At 38.4% G+C, this 20,942-nt stretch overlaps 1 protein-coding gene across 6 annotated transcripts in view; it reads left to right on the forward strand.

The window, feature by feature from the left end:
- Positions 1-20,942, forward strand: part of EPB41L4B (erythrocyte membrane protein band 4.1 like 4B) — a 170,586-nt gene that overhangs the window by 68,849 nt on the left and 80,795 nt on the right. For 4 of the 6 annotated variants that reach the window (XM_032674489.1, XM_032674485.1, XM_032674494.1 and 1 more), the window contains exons 5-15: positions 1,869-1,913; positions 2,703-2,755; positions 6,740-6,860; positions 7,461-7,548; positions 8,075-8,163; positions 8,405-8,474; positions 8,646-8,815; positions 8,916-9,025; positions 11,064-11,094; positions 11,602-11,635; positions 12,645-12,712. In XM_032674489.1, coding sequence (XP_032530380.1) covers positions 1,869-1,913; positions 2,703-2,755; positions 6,740-6,860; positions 7,461-7,548; positions 8,075-8,163; positions 8,405-8,474; positions 8,646-8,815; positions 8,916-9,025; positions 11,064-11,094; positions 11,602-11,635; positions 12,645-12,712 — 879 coding nt within the window. Of the gene's footprint in view, positions 1-1,868; positions 1,914-2,702; positions 2,756-6,739; positions 6,861-7,460; positions 7,549-8,074; positions 8,164-8,404; positions 8,475-8,645; positions 8,816-8,915; positions 9,026-11,063; positions 11,095-11,601; positions 11,636-12,644; positions 12,713-15,321; positions 16,767-20,942 lie in introns of those variants that run through there. The other 2 variants (XM_032674519.1, XM_032674513.1) reach the window with 2 other exon arrangements.

Raw genomic sequence — 20,942 nt, forward strand, 5'->3', positions numbered from 1 at the left:
TGAAACTATGTAAGAAAAATTAAAATAGGCTGGAAATTGATTTTACAGTGAACAAATAGGTGCTTTATGGTTTTTTTTTTGGGGGGGGGGTAATTTTGAATTTAAGACATTTTTTAACTCTTGAATTTTTAATTCTTTTAATTTTAAGGGGGAAGGGGTGTTTCATGTTTTCCACGTAGCATGTTGAGTCAAAGGTGAAGATTAATAATTCTGTACTCAAAATTATTCCAAGTGGAAATGGAATGGGAGTAAGAGGTGGAAGAAAAATCATTGTTAACAGTAACTATGAACTTACCTGGTGGGGGAGGGGGGCATTTGAAATTCCTTCTGGAGATCTGCTTTCTAGTAGACTTCAATTTCTAGTGCAACTGTAACACCACATTCTCATAATTAGCACAGTAATGCTAAGTGTTGAAACCTGTCACCCATTCTGTCTTTTTTCAGTTTAAAAACACAGTTGAAATCCAGTGTGTTTTGGAAGACATCTTCTGTCACTTTTGTGCGACCTGATTAGTTAGTTTAGTTAGAAAAACAACAGAGGAACATGTCTCCACAACATGGATGTTGTGGAGAATTTTCTAAGGTATTTTGCTGATTTGGAGTAGCAACAATTGAGATGCTGATGTTTATCAGCCTGCACGCAGAAAAGGAGCAAGAGTAAGTCATACCAACCAGAACAGTGCTGCAACACTGCACAGGCCAACTGACACTGATAGAAGCACTGCCCACATTTTTCTTGCAAATTCAGAAGAGTTCATGGAATTGTGAATCATTTGGGACATCAATAAGAACAGGAAGTATACGTGTCTACTGTTAATCTGTGCATGCAAACATCCAGGTTTGATTGGCAAGTAGGGTATTAGCCAAGTATGTGAATCAGATGTGACACAGATCTAGCACGGATAAATCTGATTCTGCTGTAGTGTATCATGAGAAATCTTGATCTTCCCTTTAATTTCTGTTTCCCTGTCTGTTCTGAATATTCATCCTTCACCGCATTCACTGCACATCCTCTGTGATGAAAAACACTTTGTCTTTCCAGCATCCTTTGTCAAGATAGGAGAGGTTTATGTTCTGATTTACTGGGCTGGCTCTCAGCAGTGCTTCATACTTTCTTCGCTTGAGTCACTCATCTTTACAAGGCTCACCCCACAGTGTCCAGAGCAGTGCTGAGCCTGCCTGTGACTTCCTGTTCCTTGCATGACCTAGGACACTTGTGCATGCCTCAGCAAAGCCCAGCTCTGAGTGGCGATGAAACATGAAGCATGCCAAGGACTGAAGATTAGCCACAGCTTAAAATACTATGAACAGTTTTAAGGCTGTAAATTCCTACTTGGCCTACTAAATAAATGTGTGGGCTCTATGGAATTCAGGTTTTTTGTATTCAGAACTTTTCTACTGTTTTAAGTGACATTTCATTCTGAACTTTTCCTTTTACCTAGTTTGGACTTCTTCCATGTTCTGTATTTACATTTGAGAAGGCAGCCCTGAAGCCTACATTCCTTTATCTATCCTTTATTTCTAGATCCTGTAGTTCAATTCTAGCTTGAATTGGGTAAGACTCCAGTGTCAGTAACGTTTGGATTGCTGTGGTGTGTGCTCAGATAGTGTACATCCCTAAACAGTAAGGCTTTGGACAATGTTCTGAACACTGCCAGTCAGTGAAAAATGTTCTTCTCTTTGATTTTAGTGAAAGCTGTGGGATCTTTGAAGGTTGCATGGTATATCTGAGTAATCCCGAAGGCCCTATTTTCAAGAGCACCTTAATGAAAATGTTGTGATTACTGAATTGGGATATTTTTCCAGTGAGTGGAGCTAGAAGGATGCCATTATAAATACTTTTGACTTTCTGAATTTTTATTTGTCAGGTACCTGTTTGTATTACAGCTCCGGCAAGACATTCTTTCAGGGAAGTAAGTACCTTTTTACTCTTGCAGCTGTAATTTAAAGCATTTAGAATAGTTCTTAGTGATTTAAAATTTTACTTTAATTGTGTGATCTTTTTATTTCGTCATGGTATTAGTGCACAGATTATGAACATGATTTACAGTTCCATGTGCATTTTGTTTTTCTTTAGAATACAGACATAAAGGACTTAGTGTGTATCATGACAATATTATTGACAAATAGAATGGATAAAAATTTTAATGGATTGAGCAGGTGATGGAAATGTATAAAGAGAGCAAAATTGTCTTGATTTTTATGACTTGAAAATGTGACCTAGGTTTGCCATATTTTTTTAGTATGGTAGGTAAAAGAGAAGAGGAAGAAGTTGAAGTGCAACACTTCCTATTGAGGTCAACTCTGCAAAAATATTTTATGTGTTTATAGTCTTACTCTGGCCAATAAATGCACACGTGTTCTATTTTTTTTTTTAATTATAGAAAAAAAAAATCTCAAAACCGTATGTTCTAAAATACAGGGTTGAAGCAAAAAATGGTTCTTTAGTCAATTTAATGCTGTCTCTATTAGCTGAAGCTTGTTTTATGGTGAAGTGTATCATGTTTAATGGAAATCAGAAGTACCAACTTAGGAAATAATCATACACAAGTTAAAATTAATTGTAGATGTTTCATATCATTAGTAGTTTGTGGAATTTAATGTTTCCATTTCTTGTATCAGGCTACTTTTTAGTTTTATTGCAAGAGGAATTTACATACAAGAGACATGATTTTTACAGTTTGGGTTTTTTTGTTTTTAAGACTGAAATGCCCGTATGAAACTGCTGTTGAACTAGCAGCTCTGTGTCTTCAAGGTATGCAATCTTCTGAAAGTGGTTTGTCTTAATGTATTAAAAAACTCACCTTCTGGTTTCTTTTTCTTTGTTATCAATGCTTTCTCACTGATAGTGTATAAATGTCCTTCCTTTTCCCAAGGAGAAGAATTTTAGGGAGATTATTTTCTTGACTTGCCTCCATTCATAACTTCTGAACTACATTAGCCAACATCAGTACACTTGCTAAGGGGAAGGAGCCTCTAAGGCATGGCTAGACAAATGTTTGTGGAAACCAAGGGCTGACCAGGAAAGAAGGACCCCAATAGTTCCCCACTGAGGGAGAGGCTGTGATGTGTGCACAGTGTTATCCCTTCAGCCTGAAAAGCCAACTGACCCTTCAGCATACACTTTGTGGCAGGTGGGTCCCTGTGAACTTGGGCTTCCTGCTGCCTGGCCAGTGCTTGGGAGAGGAAGCCTGCACAGTGTGTAACACAGGAGATGGTTACAGGGCAGGAAGCAGGAGGTGGCAGGTACTGGAGAGGAGAGAATTATATGGAAAGGTAAAAACTAAGATTACTTCTGTGTCAGGAGCAAGGGTTACAAGATTTCATAAAAATTCTAGGACACTGGGTTTCATCAGTTTATTGTAGGAAAATGAATTTTTTTAGTTGTTGCAAACATGTTAATACAAATATTTATTTCTGTTCAGGCAGTTTGTTTTGCAAATAGGAAGGAAAGTAGTGTAATGAAGCTCGAATCAAGTTTGTTTTTTTCTAAAAGAAAGTGCAGTGAGCTGGACCATTCTAAGCATATTAGCAGCAACATGAATTGAGATGAAAAATTCTCTTCCTGTTTCTCTGTCATGGACCATGACATCCATGACATAAGGAGTGTTTAGGCAGAGTCTCTTAGTTTAATATACAGTGGGGATAACTCAGTGATTCTAGATGGACTTGACAGGCAAAACTGGGAATTCAGTTCCAAACAGCGACAGGTGTAAATGTTAAGGTAGTGAGTTATTTTGCTGCACCGGTCTGGCACAGCTGTGACTGTTATGTGTGCAAAGAACTGCTGCAGGCAAACTCCATTTGTCTTTTTGAGATGGAGGAAATATGGAGCCCATATTTGATTTGTTGCTTCCATTTTCTCAAATGAAAACACTGGTAACCTCACCCGTGGTCTAAGCAAGGAGAATCAGGCAAACAATAATAGGTTGATGCCTCAACAGTTTGGATAGTAACTGTCACTTGTGTTTGCTGTGTAAACATATCATGATAGCTGTCCATCATGTTTATGATGTCTCCAGCTAGGTACCAAAACTAATACTCCTTGGCACTGTCTGTGGGAAAACGCTTTTATACTTTTTTGCTGCCTTTTTTTCAGTTTCAGTTTTCGACTATTTTGACATCATCACAATAAGTTTATCCAAAATTATTTCAAGTAATTAATTATCTCTGCTGACTTATGCAATAATTAGCATTTTTGGTGTAAAGTTTGCTACATTTTATTGACATTGGAAACTTAATCAAGCAGAAGGAAGGCCAATTAGTCCCTCCTCAGCAGGTTACATTTACTCTGTAAAATCCAGTCTTGCTTCTTAGTGTGGTTTTCCTAAGAGCAAAGAGAAAGCTGTAAATGGCTATTTAGGTGTTAGTACCCTAAGCCCTCTGAAAGAAAAGCCTTTTCTCTTCATGGGTCAGCTTTAAACTATATACTTTTTTTTTTAATAATCAATTAAGTTGTTCTGTTACAGTAATTCTTTGTTTCAAATACCAATTTCCAAGGTTGGTGTTTTGTATGAATCATCTTTCAAACGTAAAGTGTTGGGTTGTTGCCAGTCCCGTGAAAGAAATTCTGTAGCAAATAATGTTGATTTGCAGTATGAGGCAACTTGTGAAGCAGATACATAATCGTATGCTTCACTTAGGCATTGTCTGCAGAAAGGTTGTCATCAAACTTGATTTGTCACTATTACAGTAAGTTTTTAACTGCCTCTTTGCTGCTGGGTAACTTTAGTGTTTAACCAGAAATACTCCACCACACAAAAAAGAGAAGAAGTATGCCAAAGTATGATACTTTGTCATAAAACCACAGATGAAAAGATGGGTCTTCTGCTGTTCCCTTGTGTTGAAAAATATTAGTGTTGCTGAGCCATTCAAGGAATGTAATTCCACCAGAGTAGCAACAGCATCATCATATAGAGCCTGCGACTACTCCTTCTTCCTCTGCCCTCCTACCCTGTGCAGGGAGCTAGTGAAACCCTTACTTACTCTAAAGATCTATTTGTTAGAGATCAAAAAGATTACATAGTTTGTTCACATGAACATGAATAAACAGTGAATGCAGTTATTGAGAAACAAGGGCGATATTTTTCTATTACTGCTGCCTTATCTTTTCTGTGTGTCTTTTGTCCTACAAGCTCATGATTCTTCTCTGCATGTCCTCTTTACAGCACAGTCAGCCTTCATTCCCCACTTTCTCTCTTAGTTAACTAGTAGAGAAATCTCCCATGTTTTTCCTAGATGGTTGTCAACGCATCCAACTTCAGTCTTACTTTTTTTTTCCCCTTGAAGTCTTCCTTGCTAATGGGTTTTCTGTGGGTCCCTTTTGTACACTGGAGACTGGACTGCCAGTAATTCTTAGCAATATCTGTCTTAAATAGGCTTCCAGCTTTGAAACAACCATAGAGCTGAGATATCTGTTAAAGAAAAAGTCTTATAAATAAGAATGCTGTAACAGTCATCATGGAAGATGACTGTTTAGAGAAAAAATATGTGTGAGGCAGTAATTAGAAATGAAGATCAATGAACTCAATTTGTTTAATATCCTGAGGACTGCTAAATGTTTGAGCAAAGCTCAAGTTCTCAAAACTGCCTAGTAGGTGGTATCAGCCAACAGATGGCATTTTGTGTGTAACTTCCTATAGGCTACTGGATCCTGCTAGGCATTTTTGAAGTCTGAGTGTGAATTAAATTTTTGCAGCTGTTAAGTGTAAAAGTACCCTAAAGCAATAAAACTTCTTTGTTCAGGGGATTTAGTTTCCACCTGCCTTATTTTAGTTTTTACTTTGGTAGTAATACTAAAATACTGCTACAACTACTACCACCAAAATACCGCTACTATTTGGTTGTAATAGTAGTAAACAGTTAAGAAACACCAATAAAGGTCTGGCTGGGAATCACATCATATGTCAGGTGACACGTGATATTACTGAACAGTGTATTTTCCACTGATGTTTGCCACACAGCCCTGAGGCAGTGATGCTGCAACCTCTTTGTGTAGCTGAGAGGCTCCATGAGCAAAGCATGTCACAGGCACAAGACAGGTTAGTTCAATCACTGAAATGTTCAGCACTTAAATCTCCTGCTGAGCTCAGTGGAGTTGGCAAGTGTTCTGCTCCTGGAAAAGAAAATACCAGGGCCTCAGCATATAGATAGAAAGCAACACCTCAATTATGTTAATGTTGCAGCATTTCTTTCCTTAAAAATTACTTAATCTAAATATTACACAACCGCTGTGGTTTAAAAAAAACTGCACAACTTCATCACTGCTTTCATGAGACTAGGTATTCCTTTCATGTTTTGACATGAACAGTAACATGACAAAGCATGCAACAAAATGGGAAGTGTTTTGGAATGAAAAGTATGCAATGAGAGGAAGTAGTAGTTTTACCTTGATGATTGTTTTTAATAGAAACTTTATTTCCTTTAAGTGCTTTAAAATCCACAGAAGCAGCTCCAGTTAAGCTGGTTCAGTTATAACATTCTTGAACGTCAGAATTCTGTACTATAACCTTGACACTGCTCCTGCAAATGCATTTATCGACTTCTGCTGTAAAATCTGGTTTGAATTTACTGGGGCTGGGAGTGGGAGAATGGGGTGTTAACTTAAAATGTTGGCACAAGTACATTCTTCTACAACAGACTTAAAAACTTACTATCCTTGTCTTTGTAGAAATAATGGAATTAAATGTTTCCAGTCATCCCAAAATCTTTAAATTTTTAACTTCTCAATTGATTTCAGCTGAGCTGGGAGAGTGTGAGCACCCTGAGCACACACCAGAGCTTGTGTCTGAATTCAGGTTTGCACCAAACCAGACTGAAGCGATGGAATTTGACATTTTTCAGAAATGGAAGGAGTGCAGGTAGAGTACCTGTGTGGGAGTGGGGTCTCTAGCAACAGGTTTTCTTATCTTCCAAAGTCAAATCCCTTCAACAGACATGAAATGATGATTATGTTTGTCAGTTGAGAAGTATTGAGCCTTCTCCTTCTCTAGAAATGGCAAGCAGTAATTTAGAGAAGGTTGAAAGGGTGAGTTTTCATTTTTTTATTAGTTTTTCTTTAGATTATTTTGTAATAATTTAAGGAGTTAAATCTTTTTTTCTTTATGTTGGAAATAAATCTCTCTCTCTCTCCTTCTTTCACACATGCAAACATAAAGTTTTGTGTTCAGAGTGGTAGCAAAGTCGTTTTCCTGTCTTTTGTTAATAAATATGGTGCATTTCAGTGATGCTGTGTTACCTGAACTTTCATCCTTATTGGCAATTTGAGACCTTTTTCCATTTTCATCCCTCTGATTTATTTTCATTTGGAGGGAAGAGGGTAAAAACATAAGCTAAGCTTGAAATACGATTTAGTGTCATTAAGATTAAGGGCCCAAAGAAAAGTGTTAGGGGAATGAATTTTAAGGCATTTAAAGTGGACACAAATTTTTTACCATGAAGTATAAATTTTATGCTCACAGGGGAAAGAGCCCGGCGCAGGCTGAATTGTGCTACTTGAACAAAGCTAAATGGCTAGAAATGTATGGTGTAGATATGCATGTAGTTAAGGTAAGATCCATGTGATATTTTATTTTATCAGCATGGGGTCTCCTCCCTGGTGTGGGTCAGTACCTGGTGTGGGTTGCCTGTGGTCCCTCAGAAGTACTTCACCTGCAGCGCTCCTCCCAAGGGTGCTTCTCCAGCCATGCCCCCACAGTGTCCCTTTCCACATGCCTTTTCCTATGACCCTCAGTTTCTTCCTGTTGTGTCTCCTTCCCCTGATAGGTACTGCCTGCTCTTAAACACGGGGGAGCTGAGGTGTGGGCTCCCCTGGCTTCAGTGTTGGTGTGGGTCTGTCTCCATGGGCCTCAGAGCCAGTTGGGGCAGCACATGGCCTCCTCCCACACAGGGCACCACCCTACAGCCTCCTGTTGCCAGTTTGCACCCAGTATAGGTGCATATTCTTCTGCTCAGTAATGTTAAAAAAATATGCAAACACTACTGTTTAGTAAGACCTATGGATTTTGTGATACTACTGTAGTGAGATTTACACTGCTAATGGCATATTGATTATTTATTCTGTACTTGCTTGCAGGGAAGAGATGGTTGTGAATATGCTCTTGGACTGACACCAACAGGCATATTGATCTTTGAAGGAGCCAACAAAATAGGCTTATTTTTTTGGTAATCTGCTTTTGTGTTATATTCCTTTCTGTTAAAATGCTGAAATCTTTCTCCTTTTACATAATGAGATCTTCACTGTATTTTGTAATTTAGGTTGAATCTGCAAGGTTTAAAATCTGAAGGTCAAATCTGAAGATAGATTGGCCTGGTTAGAAGTACCACTCTCAAATGTGAAATAGTTGTTGAAATAAAATTCTTTTAATATTCTTTTAATTTTATTCTTTTTACTTCTTGTGTTTAGGCCTAAAATCACAAAAATGGACTTTAAAAAGAGCAAACTAACACTTGTGGTTGTAGAAGATGATGAACAGGTAACTTTTTTCCTTACTTGGGCCTGATCCAACAAAGTATGGTGTGTGCTCAGGCTGGTAAGAACACAAGGGAGGCTCAGCACACTGTTGGCCCAGGCTGTATTTCTCCTACCCAGGACAATAACTAATATCATGCATGCCAACTTCCAAAGCTTTTGTTTCTGCATTTAGGGCAGAGAGCAAGAGCACACATTTGTTTTCCGGTTAGACAGTGCCAAAACGTGCAAACATTTGTGGAAGTGTGCAGTGGAGCACCATGCTTTCTTCAGATTGCGAGCCCCAGCAAATAGTAAATCTAGTAGATCCGACTTCATAAGGCTGGGATCACGCTTCAGATTCAGGTATTTAGAGAAATAACAGCAATATTTATGTTTATAGAAGGAGCAAATACTGCATCCAGCAGAAGGCAGTAGTTTAATTTATTTATTTCTATATTTTAAGTGGGCGGACAGAATATCAAGCAACACATGGGACAAGGTTACGCAGAACTAGCACATTTGAAAGAAGGCCCAGCAAGCGATATCCTTCTCGAAGGCATTCAACCTTTAAGAGTAAGTGCTTTTACGTGTGTTCACTGCAGCAATCATGCGGGTGTCCCGTTAACTCATAGAAATGTCATATTACATTCGTGACATCTGTACCGCAGTATAAAAAGAAAAAGATGTTGCCTAAAACATCAGAAGGTACATGGGTCTTTTTTTTTTGTCCGAAGTTGGAGTTGTTTCCATCTTCTGGTTTTAATCTCTACCTGCACTTAATTCTTCCACCCCCATCTAAGGAGGAGGGTACCTATGGTTTCTTTTGTTACTCCATTGAGGAGAAAAGTTGCAGCAAACCCAATAAGGGATAGCATGTGACATTTTCTTAGCAGAACTGCATGTGTCATGGAGAGTGGAGCAGTGTCCAAAAGCCTCACTGACTCGCTTATCTAGCCGGGCAATTTTAGGGTTATCGAGCAGTCTCGTTATGCAGTTGTTGCAGCTTTCCTGACTGTAATCACATATTATTCACCTATCCAGACTCTGACCTTAACTGCCTTGCCCTGGGAATTATGCTGAGATATGCTGAATTTGAATGGAATGACAAGGAATTGATTTCCCTTGTGGTTTTGTAATTTGTCCTTAGAAACTTAAGCTGAGATTTTTGTTCCTTGTAGAAAAACCTAGGAAGGAGCACTTCAAGACAATCCCCTCTAAATTCTATATTACTTGAGCCTGAAGGTATAGTTGCTGTATGGAGCAGAGTGAGCTGATGTTCCCTTAGAATATTTTTGCGCTCCTTTGCATTCCCAGAATATGAACCACAGTTCCATGAATAATCCTTGTGGTATTATGGGGATGTGTTTTTCTCATGGACAGTGGGGTGAAAAGGGTTACAAGCATGCATGCTTTCTAGAGGCTGTTAACTCCCTCCCTGCTTCCTTCCTTAGTACATGTAAGGAGTTTTTTTAATGGAAGTGCAAATTTTTTAAATTTGTGAAATGCTGTTATGCAATATATGAGAGTCCACTATATCATGTGGATGATGTCATAAGTGAAAGAATGGATTCTTTTAATTTTATTCTTACAGTAACAGGATCTGTCAAACCTGCAGGTCATACCTTGTGTCTCAGTGCTTCCATACTTATGTCTGAGATAGAAGGAGAAGAGAGAGAGTGTGGCTTATGCTCAATTAAATTCTCTGCGCATTGCAGCCAGTGAGAACTTCTGTCAGACCCAGATGATCTCCTTTCAGAGAGCTCAACGGCATGTTTGTTAAGCTAATGCAAAAATTCCCTCTAGATTATTGTCTTTCCTGCATCTCTTGGCTGTTAAGACCTGTATCTAGCTGCAGCCCACAAGGATTGGACTCTGTTCTAGCTCTGTATTTTGAGACTTCTGCAGCGTCTCATTAACTTTGTCACCCACTTTGTGCGTTTAGCAGACACTTGGATTTTCAACTAGATCACTGACAGTTTTTCAGTGCTCTTGAAAATCATGCCGTTTGTCATGAAAAAGAGGTGATACGTCCCAGTTACTCAGCTGCCTTCTTCACTGTTCTTTCCAACCTATCTGAAGCATAAACCAAGACCTTGTTGCTCAAGATTGCTCAGTGCCTTCCCAGATTCCCAACCGATGGGCTGTTTTGGCTACCTTTTTTCCCTGTAATAAGACACAGACCATTAGCAGCTTTGTGAATGCTCTGGTTTCTATAAGATATTGACGGTTTCTACAGGGGATAGTTTCTGATTTCCAAGGGACTCAGTGGTACTGACATGGTAACTTACAGTAAGGTCAGAAAAGTAGTGTTCTGGTCGTGCAGAACATACTCTACCAAAAGTCCTTTTGTGACACTTGGGAAGTATACGCTTGTCTGTTGTCGTCTCTGAAAGGCTTTGACTCTTGCAGGACCAGAGGAAGGTTTGTGTCTGCCTCATACTTCAGGATCTCGCACAGGAATGCTAGAAAGCACAGGGCTGCACTTGCAATTCAGACACTTTTGTGCAAATATGAGGACTCACTTAAGCCTAGTGTAACACCCCAGTCACAAAAGCTGCAAAATGACTGATATTTCACCTGTCTTAAGGATTTATGTTTCTTTCTTTTTAAGCAAACAATCCTGTGAAAGCAGCACAACTGTGGTAAGTGACTGCCCAAGTTCTCTTTACCTCTCTGTTGCTGTTGTGGGGCTAAAAAGATTCTGAAGATGATTTCTGCGTTAGGATTTGTAGAAACAAATTTTTTGGTGTGGGATGTATTGCTTTGGTATCTCTCATTATACAACATCAGGTTCTTCTTGGGGACTGCCTGTGAGACTTTACGTGCTTCTATTATTTAATCTTTTTTTTTTATTTTTATGTTTGAGATCATACTAAAATGAAACATATTTCCTTTTTTTCACTGCTATTGTGTTAGCTTATCAAGCATTATTTTTTCCCATTTTTAAAATGTAAAGTGAAGAAAAAAATTTCACACCCCTCTTTCACCTACTAACTGCTGTGGTGTATATCCTGAATAAAATATTAATGTCCTTAAGAATATGAATTCTACTTCTCTGTAATACTTCCCTGAAGAGTAGAACCCTGAACTATAAAAAATTGTGGCATAGATGTACTGTTTACATAAAAGCTAATTTTTTTCTCCTTCAGTGCTAAAAATACTCCTGAAGTCCATAACTATCAGGTAAGAGCATAACAATCGTAGAATAAAATATTGTCATTTTCATATTTAGTGGTAAATATTTTTCCTCTTTTTACTTAGTACGTCTGTTCTGCTCCCCTTTCCTTACTCTGGGGTGAGATTTTTTGAGGTGATTCAGAAATTAACAACATCACATTTGGGTTAAGGGAAAAGCAGAGGGACTTTCTCTCTTTCTTCCCCTCTGTTCTTGGATGCTCTGCAAGCTGAGTACACTCCATTTGCCACCCTCTTTCCCTTCCCTTTCTGTGAAGGTTAAATCCTTTGGGACTGTGAATATGATGGGCCCCAGGAGACTGCTGTGTGAGCAAGCTTTTGTCTAGAGCAGCCTCTCACATTGGATGATCCATGACAATTTCAAAATTGCAATTATCTTCCTCATACAGAGAGGGAGTTCACTGCTGGTCAAATGTTTGTTGGGGTTTTTTTTTTATACACTTCAGGGAAAACCTTACCTAGTTTTCATCTGTGATACTAGCAGTCAGTGGTACTGAGAAAGAAAGCTGTGCTCTCTTCCAAGCTGTGTATGTGCGTGAGAACTTAGTCTTAACACTTTTTATTAAAACCCTCACTAGTGATTTTGTTTCATTGTTTCTCCTTGAGATCTTATGGATATGAGAGGGAAATGCCATCACAAAGAAAGGTGACCTTCTGAAGACTGCTATTATAACAGTAACCTTTTTTACTCTCCACCTCTGATTAAAGTTGGCATTTTTTTGATATGCTTTCTACCAGAAGCAGTAGATATACCAAGTGGTCTGTCAAAAAGAAAAGCAATTTTCTTTGTGTTTTTCCATGAGTGTGTCCCAATAAGCAAGCTCATCACCAAGAGGCTTTGTGTGTGCTTAATGACATGGGAGAAAGTCTGAAAGAGTAGGGTTTCTAGGGCTCACTGGGAGCATGTTCCTCATGGCTCCAGGAAAAAAAAAAAGCTAAAGTTAATAGGGAGTTTTTATATTATTTCATTAACCAGGTTCAATGTTTTCATTTGCAGCCACAGTATCATCCTAATATACATCCTGCTCAGCCACACTGGCATCCACACACACCTGTGAATGTAAGGTAAGCAATCCTCACTTTGCAAAAGAGATGATTACTTCTTTCTTTATCTTAATCAGTATGGAGCTTTGGTGGCCATATTGGGTAATTCTCTGCATGTGAAAAGCAAACAGAAGTTAAAAGTATGGGATTTAGAGACAGTATTAAATAACTTCTGTTTACGTTTGCTATGGAATATCCTAATCTTTTTTTTCTGTTTGGTTTTTAATTCAGAATTTGAAGTACAACCTGAGTGATTTTCTGTAGGGAGTATATTGAATAGGAAGATGCTCAGTAGCTTCAGTAAAACTAATTGCAAATTGATCAGTATTTATTTGTATTTAATTTCCTGAGACAAAGAAGAAACTCATTGTAGTGTAAAGTTAAGTTATGAGTAAACAGATTCTTTCAGTGCAGCACTGTTACCATGATTTGCAGAAATGTATATGGGAAAATAACAAGTACATGGAACAATTTATCAAGCACTTTACAGATAATTAGTGAAATTGGGTTTTTGAGAACTGTTTCACAAAAATATTCCTGCATGTGCTATTGTGTTATCCTCCTTTCATGATACTTTATCTTGTAGCTAGTAATGAGAGATATTGAGTGAAAAGAAATTTTGGAAGAAATTCAGTCCAGTTAAAACCATCTTGGTGGAATGCACTGTGGAGGCACGCACCTGCTGGTGGATATGTGTCTATGCACGTACACATGATAAAAATCAAGTGCTATTTTATCCTAATAGAAAGTAACACTTCTAGGTGACTCAGTTTTTTAGACAAATAATTACTGTCTTCACTGAAAAATACCCTAATCTTCATTCCTACTCATCTAAAATTTATGTTCTTACACCAGAATAGGTAGACTTTGTTTTTAGTGTGGGCAGGCTCTGGAGATGAGGCTGAGCTTAAAATGAATTAAAAGACAATTTGGCCTGAGTTTGAGAATGCCGGAGAAACACAAGTATGTTATTAGAAATACTTACTAGGCAGAGAAGCAGACATAGGCATTGTCATCTCAAAATTCCTAGCACATAGGAAGTGGATAATTAACTTTGCCTATATTTCAGGTTCAAAAGTCTTCCTGATTTTAGGGTTTACTTGTCCGTTTTATTATGCATTATTTAAAATGTACAATTTCACATTACAGAAGAGTGGTTGCCAAGAGAGTTTAATGATTTTATCAATCATTTGAGGTTTTGCTGAAATTTTTCTGAAGATGTCATCACTTACGATACTAGTCTGTGACATTTTAATGCCAAATAGTTCACCCTGGAGCAGAGTGATATTGAAATAACACAATAATGTATTGTGTGTAGACAGCCTTCCCCTTCAGCCCCTCCACTGCCTAGACAAAGACTAAGGTCAGTAAAATACGAACAATGGCTTTTTTTACAGCAAGGCTTGTAAAGCTAAAAAAAACCCAAACAAAAACAAACAAAAGAAAATATATTTAAAAGCTCAGTCATGCAAGCTCAGTAAAAAAGGTGCTCAGAATTTTTGTCCCAGTCAGGTAGAAGCATTTAAATATGTAGTTAAAGTGGAAGTTTCAACTTAAGAATATCTCCAAAAAAGGTCAAGTCTAAACCTTGCCTGTGTTTCTGCTACTATAAAAAATTACCAGAACCATAGAATGATTTGAGTTGGAAGGGACCTTAAACATCATCTAGTTCAAACCCCCTGTCATGGCAGGGACACTTTTCACTAGACCAGGTGGCCCGAAGCCCCACCATACCTGGCCATGAATATTTCCAGGGATGGAGCATCCACAACTTCTGAGGGCAACCTGTTCCAGTGCCTCACCTCTCTCACAGAAAAGAATTTCTTCTGTATGTATAATTGCAACATCATTTTTGTGGTAGGGGAATCTTAAATATCGTGGTTTTCTACATGGTGTTCAAAATTTCCATTTGTTTATTAATCCCCCACTCTCCAGCAATGATTCAGGAGACATTGTAGGAGAGGTTGAAGTTAGTATCTCAAAACACCAATAAGTAATGAATAAATAAGGAAAAAATATTTTCCTTGTAGTCCTTTTGCAAGTTTCAGTACGCAGTTTGAGAGAAATACCTGTACTAACTGTAGACTGGAGGTGTTCATCTTAAGAAAATGGGCATGTGTAACTTACAGGCTACTTCAGTGTAATAAACTGCACTAGTGCCAAAGGAATGGCAATAACTACAGAACAGCAATTTTTGTTCATAGTAGGATTGCCTCTCAACTTTTTGGGCTTTAGGGTATACTTTCATGAACTCCACTTTTGCATGATGTTTTACTTTACGTGATTTTTGTACTTATTTAGTTTTCCCATAGCCTCTTCTTCCCTCCCCGCCATCCCTCTGGGATTCAGGAGCATTGATGTACTATGCTTGTCTGTAACATTGAAAACAGAGAGGGTTTTAAATGACTGAGCTCTGATTGAAAGCCTTTTGAAATCAGCTAAAAGACTGCCAGTTGCTTCAGTGGGTTCTACATTGGACCTATAGGTCTCTTACCATTTCTTTCCCTTACTGATGCTGCCAGTCATTCCATGTGCATGCTTAGCACTTGCTGGATGAGCTCATGTTACTGTGTAGCACTCCTAAGTTTACTTCCATTTCTCACTAACCAATAACTGTGCAAATGGTACAGGCCACCCTATCATGATGACAGGCCATATTGGAAACCCCCCACAAGTGGAGAGGACAGCAATTTACGGTATATCCAGGAACAGAACCAGAAGAATTTAGGAGGAGTCCAAAGCATGGTGTACCAAGATAAACTCATGACGACCCTCTGAAAAACAGCCATCTTCATTTCACCTGCCATCTTAGATGATCATTGCATTCCATGGTCCTTGTCTGTCTGCACTACGTTTAAAGTGTACTGTGCATAAAGTGTGTGTCTTTGTATGTACATCCATCCTTGTTTAGTGTTCATGGACATTCTTGGGAAAAGTGTTTTCCATATCTTTGTTAAAAAAAAAAAAAAAAAAAAAATCTTGAAAAACCTTTTGTGAATTCTGGTAAGAATTTTCAGTACCCTGAGACCAGAAATATTTTTGGGGATTTACATTCTACCCTGTTTTCCAAATCTGTGACCCTCTGCCTGATGCTGAAGATCAGCCACTTGTGCCTTAGTTATTTTTATTATCTTATTTCTTTTGAGTCAAATTAATAGGTGAAGTTTGAAAACCTTGATTTTAGTTGACATGCAAATAGGAATTTGGAGGGAGATAAAAAACCAGAATTCACACTGGCAATCAAAATGGCTTGAGGGCCACCAACAAAGGGAGCCTGCTGAGGTAATTATAGGTTCAGATGTCATTTCCTTTTAATTTTTGTGTTCTGCAGAAAAAATAGAGGTACTTACCTAATTTTGAAAACAAGTATAGGGAAAGAACACTGTAATAAATTTCATGGGGTGTGTGTATTTCTTTTTCTTTACTTACTGATTACATTGATAGCATTCCCCAAAACCATACCTGCTGCTATAAAGGCAAGACTGTTAAAATGAATCCTTGCTAAAAGGGTGCTGCTGGTGTCTTATTTTTAATATGATTATGGAAGTGAACTATACAGTCACATAAAACTGAAAACTTTTTTCTCAGTAGATTCAAAACACAGCACGTAATTAGTACATTATAAGATGAGGATGATGCAGTGAAATAGCTATATTTTTTTAAAGTTAAATGTTTGCAAAGGTGAATGTACATTTTACAAACCTAGGACTTTGAATAGGATTGGCTGGTATTTTGATCACTTGCTGATTTTTTTGTTTTGTTTTGTTTAAACTGGAAATCACAGTGCCATCTTCACTCGTGCATTTGTTTTAATTAGGCCTTATATATGTGGTCTCTGGAGTTGTTGAAATGAATGAATCTTCATTTGGGATGTTTTTAAAATGAAGTAGTTTTTAACTTGATTTTGATAAATACACATTTATAAATGGCTATAACCAGGAATTTTTTCAGAGCAAATTTGATAGTTTATAAGTTTTTGTGAAATATTTGTTTACAAATGCTACTTTTAATATTTGTTTTGATCTGTCCTGTATGTGCTAAGTACAAATAAAAAATGTCAATCCTGTTGTTCTGATTATGCTGTATTATTTATTTTTTTAAAGATTTTGGGGGAAGGTGGATAAATATGATATAACTTATGCTTGTACCTGTTTTGTCCTGTATTCACTAGTGCTGTGGTGGATCAATGTTTTCAGTCTGTGGAGGAGGGGAAAACAATAAAGCAATTGTACGCTGAGATGTGAAAATGCCAGAGTAAGCCCTAAGGTGTGTGATCACAGAGGCTGACTTGCTTTTCCCCAGATTAGTCTTCCTTTATTTCAGCAGCATTTTGTTTGAGAAAGGAAGAAAGAGAAACTTTGTTGGAACCACTGGAACAAAAGTCTAGTGTAGCTGATGCTCTGAAAGCACTCTGGAGGAGAGTTTTTTGAATACTCACGTTAAAGTGGAGCGTTGGTGCTTCATGATTTGTACACCTGTATTCATAATACAATATTATTCTTGTCATATAACTTCATCATCTTCTGTGTGGTTTGTTGTCAGTGTTCCTCCTCATCATGTGTTGTTATCCGTGGTTTTTGGTTTGTTGTTGAAGGTGCACTGAACAAGGGATCTATTCCCTGACAGATTGCAAGGAAAGACAGCGTGAGGCCTAACCAGTCCTTAAGTGTTAAAATACCTTATGCAGGATGTCTACACATTGGTGAAGGACAACCTGTGGGATTTGTGTGTTCTGCGTTTTGTGTGTGTTGCCTCAAGGAAAGCACTTGTCATTCCGCTTCTCTGGAGAAGGAGCTCTCACAGTCTGCAATCCCCTTTCACTTTTTTGTCCCACATCCTCCTTGCTGTCTGCAGAAATCTGTACCGGCCAAGTCACTGAGCAATCAGCTGGGTAAGAGATCAATTTCTCTGTCCTTCCTTGCTCTAGTCTTAGTTGGCTTCTTGTAGCTAATGGGGTAGGATATGGTTGGGAAGAGGGAGTGTATCTGCCTGTTTCTTCTCTAACCTCAGCATTGCTCTGACCTGTGCAGCTTATGTCACCTGAACAGAGGTGGATATGGATGGTATCTGTCTGAACAGGGTAGTATAAAAGACTTGCTTTAAATTTTAATGCACATTGGGGGTTTTTTCCCTAAAATCAGCACACTCGTAAGTCAAAAATTGTTTTGAACAAGTAATATAGGTTTTGTGATGCTAGTATTACAATTTTGTATTTGAAGCAACACAAAACACTGCAGCTGAAAACCAGATTAAATGTGGAGAGGGGAGAGAGAAAAGTGGACAATGTTTGGTTAAGTCAGCTGTTAAATGTAGTGGTAATTTTTGTTTAAAATATTGGGAAAGCTTTGGCAGTATAAATCAATGCTACATCTTAAATTCGTGCTGCTCCAGGAAGCCGCTGATAGTTTATAGGCACAAACTCAATACAGAGATTTGGTAGCCCTGATATGAGAGTGTTTATACACTGTGTTGAATTATTTTAACTAAGAGCTCCTCATGAGGAAATGCTACACAATTTTTACCAAAGAGCATCTTATACAATCATTCTAAGTCAGCAAATTTTAAATGTGTTCTAAGATATACAGGGAATTTTTTTTAAAAAAGCCTTGTGAATTGCCTGAAGGAGGTAACACTTTCTGAATCTACATGAAACGTGTTCTCAGGGGTACCCATCAAACTGCATGTGTAAACTTTCTCCACCCTGTTCTGAAGTGTGTTCATTGTGCAAGACTGAAACCTTATTTTTACGAGTCCAGCATACACTTGGAAACTTCTGATTACAGGTGATAAACACTATCCTTGCATCAACTTGGTGGAGGGGATGGAGGGGAAGTCCGAATACAGTGGTAGGCATTGGAGAAATTACACTGATCTGAAGCCCACCATGTATTTGCTTGGGTTCTTCTATGTGTTGGAGAATTAGTTGATACATCCTGGCTGAGGGTATCTTCTGATCATCTCTCTGCACACCTTTCTCCTCCATTTAATAAAGCTGGAAACCAGTTCTTCCCTAGCAAGGCTAGGAGAGAGCTTAACCTGGCTCTCGACTCTGACTGTTTGTATTTACAGGGGCAGTGCTTTTGCTCTCTGTAACTCTACATGCTGTCCCCTGGGAGCTGGTGGGAGAATCGAAAAGCTGGTGAGGACACATTTGTAACACAGGCTGAAATACATCGCTCTTCAACCCCAGCCAGACCCTGGCATGCAAACTACTGACTAATATCGAACGCTGAAATATGATACTGAACTACAATACTGAAAGTACTGTCACTTTCAGTATATTGTTTTAGTGTGGGCTTTTTCTTTAAACTTTCATTTTCAGCTGATGTGAGTCACAGGCAAAGTGAACAAAGGGATCAGGTTTTATAATGCATTTCTAAAGCTGGCAGCTGAGGGTTTGCACACTTAAGGGAAAGAACCAACAAGTCCTTCCAAACCCTTTTATCAGTGAACCCAGGTGCAAAATGACCAAGAGAAGGATTGTTTTCTCATACTGTGGATGGGAACAAAGCATATATGATGGCCTTGCAATGTAAAATGTAATTTTCTATTCCTTCTGGACAAGTATTGCAGAAGATATCTCTTCAGTCTGCAAGAGAGAGTGTCGGTACTTGCAAGTAATTTTGAAAATGGAACTTCGGGCACTGGCAAGGAATGAGCTGGGGAACATTGAAGATGGCAGGGCAAAAAGGGAACTGAGTGTATCACTTGCTTCTCAGGCATCAAAGCTGGTGAGATGGAGTTCTGTGAGAGGGAGGAGGAAGACAGTTCGGCACTGCAGTCATCGGTTTTCTGAGGAGCAATCATTTCAGTTTGTGTATCAAGCAGGCAGGCTGCTACTATCTAGCTTGAAGGAGAGAAGTTTCGATGCACATCCATCTAACCTGACACACCAGATCTCTGGAAAGACTGTTGGTGATGAGTGGTTTTCCTCTTACTCTGCAAAGGAGAATCAAAGAAAACATACTTGTAGGGAAATGCTGTTATTGCAGCATTGCTAATGCAACCAGAGAAACCAGATGAAGTTAATGGACATAAATTAGGAACTATATTTTTTAAATTGATTTAATTGATTTAATTTTTTTTAATTGATCTCAGACTTTGTGTGTTGTGCTTTGAAAAGGGTCTGATGCACCAGGACCCTGGCTTCTTTTGTTAAGACTGTGCTAGCTGTGAAACTTCGTTGAGAGCCAGCTTGAGCTAGCACTCTACACCCTAACCAAACTTGTGCTACGTTGTGAGAATGGAGATTTTGAACTGTTTTAGAATAAATAATTTTTCCCACATTACAGTCAAACTGCAAATGCTTGGAAAAACAGAGTGCTCTTATGCTACTCCCAAGTTTTAGTGTCAAAGAACCTGCAAGAAAGTCAGTCCTCCTTGCTCAGCAGGCACCGGGCACATAGCAAGATACAGCTTTTGGACAAAACCAATCCTAGTCAAATTAGATAAGAAAAACCATATAAAAAGATGGGCCACATTTTTCTGTCTGCCTCCTGCAGTAGAAAATGCAAAGCAATATGTGGTAGTGATGAAGACGTTGTTTGTCTTCCCTTATTTTCCACCTACTGTTGTACCTTGAGCTGACTGGCCCAAGAGTCTCCCTTTCTAAGTGTATGTGCTGCATCACAGAAAAACCCCCTAACCACCAGACAAAAACTTGATTCAGTTGAAGTTCCTCCGTTGGTATGAGTCATTTCCAGTAATAAAGCTTCTGCAGGCTGAATGCTGCTCTCAAGTACTTACTAATGACTGTTTCATGACTGTACTTTAAAACAAAATAACTTTTTTTCAGTTGGTTTCATGAGTGTTAATCTGAATTTAATTGTAAAGTTCATGTATCAAGCCTCCCTGTGCAGTCCCCTGCAGATATTAGTAGCTTGCTACAGAAAATACAAGCATGTCTGTAATAACTTGCATATTGCTTTTAATTTCTGCTTGTAATATATCTTCGGTTTTGAAGAGGAAGAAGAGATTGGTTTTTTTTTTTAAAAAATGCTTTATCTCACATCCAAGTTTCCTAAAGATGGTGATTTTTTTTTTTTTCTTCAGTTGGAGTCTTGGCAGCCTTGGCACGCGGGTTGATGGAGATAAGAAGTTCCACCAGCCTGATATCTTAGACCCAGTGTTACATCCCTGTTTTGTGTTTCTGAAATAATGGCTTTCTCTTGACTGAGAAATACCACTTTTAGTTTGGTGGCACCTTATCTTCCATGATTTGTTGCCTGCATCTCTTCAGAAGAAATCTAGT

This window comes from Chiroxiphia lanceolata, chromosome 1, assembly GCF_009829145.1.
Source record: "Chiroxiphia lanceolata isolate bChiLan1 chromosome 1, bChiLan1.pri, whole genome shotgun sequence".
NCBI classification, from domain to species: Eukaryota; Metazoa; Chordata; class Aves; order Passeriformes; family Pipridae; genus Chiroxiphia; species Chiroxiphia lanceolata.